This window comes from Panthera uncia, chromosome D4, assembly GCF_023721935.1.
Source record: "Panthera uncia isolate 11264 chromosome D4, Puncia_PCG_1.0, whole genome shotgun sequence".
In the NCBI taxonomy this organism is placed as follows: domain Eukaryota; kingdom Metazoa; phylum Chordata; class Mammalia; order Carnivora; family Felidae; genus Panthera; species Panthera uncia.
The window spans coordinates 45314300-45321292 of NC_064807.1; the positions used below are offsets into that span (position 1 = coordinate 45314300).

At 41.4% G+C, this 6993-nt stretch overlaps 1 protein-coding gene across 1 annotated transcript; it reads left to right on the forward strand.

Moving 5' to 3' along the window:
- The first annotated feature begins 862 nt into the window (after positions 1 to 862).
- On the forward strand, positions 863 to 6172 carry DMRTA1 (DMRT like family A1). The gene is made up of 2 exons (XM_049620663.1): positions 863 to 1502; positions 4610 to 6172. Exons 1-2 carry the CDS (start codon positions 863 to 865, stop codon positions 5455 to 5457), a joined length of 1488 nt encoding a protein of 495 aa, XP_049476620.1. The 3' UTR covers positions 5458 to 6172.
- Positions 6173 to 6993: the final 821 nt, after the last annotated feature.

The window sequence follows — 6993 nt, forward strand, 5'->3', positions numbered from 1 at the left end:
CGGTTTATGGGTTCAAGCCCTGCATCGGTTCTGTGCTGACCGCTCAGAGCCTGGAACCTGTTTTAGATTCTATGTCTCCCTCCCTCTCTGCCCCTCCCCTGCTTGTGCTCTGTCTGTCTGTCTCTCTCTCTCAAAAAAAAAAAACAAAAACAAAACAACAACACTAAAAAAAATAAAATAAGGCATCTTTCAGGTGGGTAATATTTGCCATCTGTCAAGCTCTGTTTTCTCCCTAACATTGACCATACTACCATCCTGAAAACTTCACCTGGAAAGGAAAAGAAAAGACAACTCCACATCCAAATCCTCAAACTTGCTTTGGAGAAGCGTGGGACTGAGGAAAGGAGAACTTCAACCTTGCTTAAATTTAAGAAGGGCAGAAAGAGGCATGGCAGAGGGCCGGAAGGTGGTGTCATAAAAATCTACGCTGAGCAATTGGTGGGGAGGCAAGTGGGAGAAAAGGGCTCCTCTGGGGAACGCACCTTTGCAGCCCTTCGGGACAGTTTCTTGCGTCGCCCACTGTCCCTCCTCCCAGGCAGCTTCCACTCTCCGCCCGGCCCTCCCTCCCAGGGCTTCAGCGCTCGGCCTGGAGACCTGGTGGGCGGGGAAGCGTCTCCCGCCCTGCTTTCTCCCGCGCAGAGGGCGCGCGGAGCACAGGGGCATTAACTTAGCGCCCCGGGACTCTTTAAGAGGCTTACTGGGCATCTGCGCCTCTTAGCGTCCCCAGCCCCCGCCAGAGTTGCGTCAAACTTTGCCCGTGTGTGGGTGGGAGGCAGCGGGACCGCGGCCGGTCCTGCCGCACCCCGCTGCCGGCAGGGTTAGCTGTGGACGGCGCACTTTGCTCGCCAGGCACTTCTCAAGAATGGAGCAGTCACAGTGTGGCAGCAGAGACCGCAGCGGCAGCGGCCGACCCCACCTGGCCCCGGGGCTGGTGGCGGCCGCCCCTCCGCCCCCGTCTCCGGCGTTGCCAGTGCCCCCGGGGATACCGGTTCCTCCAACTTTCCTGCGGCCGCCCAGCCTCTTTCTGCGGGCAGCCGCAGCCGCCGCGGGAAGCGGGGGCTGCGCGCCGGCTCCCGGACTGGAGAGAGGGGTGGGCGCCGTGGGCTGCGGCTATCCGCGGACACCCAAGTGCGCCCGTTGTCGCAACCACGGCGTCGTGTCGGCACTCAAGGGCCACAAACGCTTCTGCCGCTGGCGGGACTGCGCGTGTGCCAAGTGCACCCTGATAGCCGAGCGCCAGCGCGTCATGGCCGCCCAGGTGGCGCTGCGCCGGCAGCAGGCCCAGGAGGAGAGCGAGGCCCGGGGGCTGCAGAGGTTCCTGTACCCGGGGCCCTGCGGGCCCGGGGGTCGGACACCCGGAGGCGGCAGCCGAACGGAGAATTCCCAGGCCTCGAGCGGCCGTGTGGCGGTGACGACGCTGGGACTGGGTGCCCTGAGACACACTGATCTGGCGACCCCTGCTTTCCAAGTTGTCCAGCCAGATGATATGGAGGAAAACCAAGGTGAGTTGGTCTTTCCATCTACTCTTTGCAAAGAAAAATGGTTGTTTTGGAGAAAAGCGCTTGGAAAGAAGTAGCCATGCCTCCGTGGTGGGCGAGAAAAGTTGTTTAAAAGAAGCGTTCATTTAAGTTCTCGGAAACTGCACTGTAATATAAACGTTAATGAGGGTGTTAGAGACGCATCACCTTGGAAGGGCGTTTTGTACTCTTAGCGGATAGGAGAAGATCCTGTAAAAGGGAAGCGTGAGTGATTAGATGAGCAACTCATGCTGGGAATGGAGTTTGCACCCAAGTTGCTCTTAACTTTGCGTGAGTTAGAACTTCAAGCGGGCATGGGGTGAAAGCGTAGTGCTCTATACTCCTTTCAGTTTTAAAACCAGAGTTAATCTTCCAGTTGTGCTGGGAAATGCACTGATTGTTGGGAATACAGTTCCTCATCTCTGGGGCAAAGCTTTGGTGCCAGCTAGAAGTGGAGAAATCTACCAAACCCCTTTTAACCTTCTTCCCTTACCTTAAAAATTTTAATCACCTCCTCCAACTGTTTGTCAGCCTCCAAAAGTGTAGAAATACTAGCTGTAATATTTGAAGTTTCAACTCTTTCCTACAGGAGAGAAATTTAAGTTTCCCAGATTTGGGAAACCATTAGGGAGAAGTCCAATATTAGGAATTTCTTTTCCAAGGAGTTTTAATTTTTTCTCTTATTTATTGACTGCAAAACACCTACATCCTCTGCATTAGGTAAAAAAAAGATATCTGTATTTTTTAAATTAGAGTTAAATAAAGTTTTCCTGCTGATGTAAATCTCACTGTATTTTAATTTCCCAGCCCTAACACTAAGCAGTGAAAATGTCATTTCAGTATTTTTGTATATATTCAAGACAAGTTGTGTCATATGAAATTCTGTGATAATGAAGAGTAAATTATTAATTGGAAAACTTCCTTGAATTGTGAGTATTGCAGATCTTGGATCGCAGGATGTACTTTTGAAAAAGACTATCTCTGTATTTAAATATGGCATATTTGATTTTGTGTTCACCTATGCCAGTGTTTTGCCCATATTCTGGTTTCTTTCAGTGGACTAAATAGACTATTTCTTATGAAAAATCAAAGAGTGCCAAAAACAAACTCATTAAACACATAGTAACTGCTATAAAAAAAGTAAAAGTTAAAATTTTGTAAACTAAATGAACAATGAAATCTGGCTGCTAAATCTCTGCTAGACATTGATTTATATGTTTTTTGGGGGCGAGAGAGCAAAGTGTTCTGTTTTCTAGGGTCAAGTATTTTATTTTATTCTTTGCCTCAGTTGACCTCCTCTTTTGAAAAGCCATCCCTATAAGCCATTCTAAACTGACTGCCTCATGTTATCCAATATCCATAAACTGCAATATTCTATTTAATTTACTCATTAGACAAAAACCAATGAGTGATTCAGAGGTGAATAAGATTTTCCTACACACAAAAAACTTACATACAAAAGAAGGAAGACTATATATACCCCAAACCTACAATACAAGACAAACTGTACAATGATAAAAGTAAAGAAGTAAAACCAGGTATAGGAGTTGAGAGAACAGAGAGATGATGTAAATGGTATCACATATCTTAAAGATATCTTATTTTCTGGATAGTCTTATGCAATCAGTATTTTATTACATTATTTTGTACTCTGTGAGGGCAGCATACTAACAAAAATTATTTTGTGCATAAATTGCTTGTAGGCATGAAATTTTGATCCCTTACATGTTCAGAGGGCATATTTAGTGAGTCATAGACTCTGAGTACCTCACTTGACAGTTCACTCTTTCTAATGGAAATAGAGATCAAGTATAAGATAAGAGGAAATGTAAACCAAATTAAAAGTTGTTTAGTGAATGTATACATTATTATTATTTTCCTGGCATAAGCTATATAAAGGGCATTAAAATATTACTGTTATTAATATTAATATGTTCAACATGTTGAGGCATAAAATCAGATTTTTATATAAAAATATTTTTAGAGAACTTACCTTAATGTTGGAAGGGAGTTGTGATTTGAAGCAAATAACTAATATATTGACACTTTGAAGATATGTACAGATTACAATAGTGCAATAGTGCAGTTTATAATTTTCTTTTAGAAACAATTTGACTGGGGGCACCTGGGTGGCTCAGTGGGTCGAGCGTCCGACTTTGGCTCAGGTCATGATCTCACGGTTCGTGAGTTCGAGCCCCGTGTCAGGCTCTGTGCTGATGGCTCAGAGCCTGGAGCCTGCTTCCGATTCTGTGTCTGCCTCTCTCTCTGCCCCTCCCTCGCTCGCACTTGGTCTCTATCTCTCTCAAAAATAAATAAACTTAAAAAAAATTAGAAACAATTTGACTGTACACTTAAAAAAATATTTCCTAGGGATTGAAAAAGAAAGTCCACATTTCAGAACATTAAAAACTACCAGGTGTCTATTATCTCTCCTATAAAATGAAATACGTGCACTCTGGTATGATTTCAGATTGGTACAGCAGTGCTCATTATTGGTTTAGATTTGAAGTGAAATGAAGAATTTGTTGTTTTTCACATTATTCGGGTAACTTAATTGAAACCTGAAATGTGAGCATTAAAAAAATATTGTTGAAATTTAGTATTAGGTATTAAATATTCATTGTCATAGTGAGATTGTTCTTTCCTTTGTTTTCTTATCTAAACAATCATTTTATTTAGTTCTTTTTTGCATAGTGTCATTTTGAAAAAATAGCTCACTGGGATAACAATGAAATTTGGGTAACAATCACCAAGTAGTGCAAATACTGTGAGATATTGATCTTATGCTAATAGTTGGGGTAATAATAGACTTTTATCTTTTGATCCCTAAATTAACTACAGCATTTGAATATATAATTTTGTGACCCTGAAATGACATAATAAATAGCATTTCCCCATTGTTCCAATACCTGCATTTCTGAATGACTTTTTAAACTTCTTGTTCATTAAAATTTCTTGCAGTAAATAAATATTACTAATATGCTATGAGTAAATGAATTACCTTATCCAGCATTATTTTTGAGTAGGTAGTACTATTTTTGGGGAAATTTCCCTTTATTTGATTCCTTTTTTTTTTTTTTTCTCTCCCCCAGAACTAAAAGAGAGTAAATATGAATCATGCCAGAGTGGACAAGAAGAGCCAGTCTCCAAATCCCATCAACGTACTCTGGGATCCTCTCCTAAGCCTAATGGTGTCATTGGAAAACAAAACATCAGGCCGTCTATTTCAGAAAACTCAACCAAGGATGATAGCATTCAGCCTCCTCACCCTGGGGAGTTATCAGGAGGGGAAGAGAGTCCCAGGTCCCTGTCATCATCTGATTTGGAATCAGGAAATGAAAGTGAGTGGGCCAAAGACTTCACTGCTACCAGAGCCAGCCTTCCCACACTGTCCTCAAGACCAAGAGACCCTCTTGATATCCTTACCAGGATTTTCCCAAGTTATAGGCGTAGCCGACTAGAAGGCATTCTGCAGTTCTGCAAAGGGGATGTGGTCCAAGCCATTGAACAGGTCCTAAATGGGAAGGAGCACAGACCAGACACCAGGGACCTAGCAAGCTCAGGAGAATTGGCAAATACAGCTTTTCAGAGAGCTTCAAATTTTAGTTTAGGTGGAATTGGTTTTGGAACTCTAGGGAATAAATCAGCTTTTTCTCCTCTTCAGACTACGTCTGCCTCTTATGGAGGTGATTCACATCTCTACAGCTTAAACCCCAGACTAGGTATCAATCCGTTACGGCTGGCATATTCCTCTCCAGGAAGAGGGCTATCTGGTTTTATGTCTCCTTACCTAACTCCGGGGTTGGTACCAGCACTGCCTTTTCGGCCAGCTTTGGATTATGCATTTTCAGGAATGATTAGGGATTCTTCCTACCTTCCTAGCAAAGACTCCATAACTGGTGGCAGATTGTATTCCAGGCCAAATCAGGACAATCTGTAATATTTCTGCCTATTCTCCCTTTCTGGAACATTTCTAGAAGCATGCAACACAACCCTCACATCCACAGCTATTAATGTGTACATTATGTATGTGAGTGGATGACTAGGCCTTATATTTCTTTTTACAACCAATATGATAGATTTGAGATCTAAAGACTTTTCTTTAGCATTTATTAAGTGAAAGAAGCATTTAAACATTATACGTGCCTTGAATAAAGCCATTTCAGGAAATATTTTTACTTTAATGAATTTTCTCCCTAAAATATCAGTTGTAAGAATTCCTGTTTTAAAACTATACTTGTTTTTATTTTATTGAAAAATGGAGTTTATAGTTGTAAAATGTTTATAAGGGTTAAAGTAACCCGGTATATAAAATGAACTAACAGGAAGAATTGAAAAGTTGAGGTAATTCCAAATAACTATTACTTTGAACTTTTTCTTCCCTTCTGTTCCTTGTACACAGGAGAGAAAAAACTTATTTAAAGTATTTTAAAGAATTTTATTCACATTTAAGTGGTTAGTAATAAGTAAAACTTTTGAGAAATTTAAATTCCTTATTTTTTTTCTGTATGTTTTATTTTCATTCATTTGTGCCATTTGTGATAACAAGCGCCATTAATAAAACATTTCTCTTTAAAGCGAACTTTGCAAATCACACAAAGCCTGTGAACTAAATTTTAGGAAATGCGACTGCACCATCTCCTGGCCACTATCACTAATTGCATCTAAGTTCTGGTAAAGTGTAAAAGTTAGAAACAAATGGTTTCCTGATAAGATAAGCTAACCTTGTTTTGAAATGATCATTTTGGATCATGCTACAACTTTCATGTTATAAAGTGAACATCTGCTGTGGGTGAGGATTTTAATCTTTTTTTTTTTTTAAATCTGGAGAAATACTCCTTTCTGTATGTTGGTGACAATATGGCAGCCATTCTCAAAGGTAAAAATAGTCTTATTCAGATAATTTAAATAGCTGCTCAGATAAATATTGACTGATGGTAGGTAGATGATTCTTAATGTACTGAGGCGAGATATAAAATTTCCAAAGGGGAAATATTATCATTAAATTTTAGAGGATTCTTTGAGATTTTAATAATACTTTTTGTTCTCCATCTGGAGCATACAAAAGCTATTTATTTTAGTAAGTGGAATGTCCCTGAGAAAACTACTTATAAAACAATTTTATGAAGTTTTCTTTATGTGTCATCATTTATTTTTTTTTTTAAGGACAGTAGCTTCATTGTTGTTGTTAGGAATAAATGAAAACCCAGCTGTGCTAAAGGATAGTTGATGAGTTAGAAATAGGTTAGGGGCGCCTGGGTGGCTCAGTCGGTTAAGCGGCCGACTTTGGCTCAGGTCATGATCTCGTGGTCCGTGAGTTCGAGCCCCGCGTCGGGCTCTGGGCTGATGGCTCAGACCCTGGAGCCTGCTTCCGATTCTGTGTCTCCCGCTCTCTCTGACCCTCCCCCGTTCATGCTCTGTCTCTCTCTGTCTCAAAAATAAATAAACGTTAAAAAAAAAAAAATTTAAAAAATAA

Coding starts and splice junctions, on each gene's coding strand:
- DMRTA1 (XM_049620663.1), top strand. CDS start 863: ATGGAGCAGTCACAGTGTGGCAGCAGAGACCGCAGCGGCAGCGGCCGA. Junction 1,503..4,609: donor TGATATGGAGGAAAACCAAG/GTGAGTTGGTCT, acceptor TCTCTCCCCCAG/AACTAAAAGAGAGTAAATAT.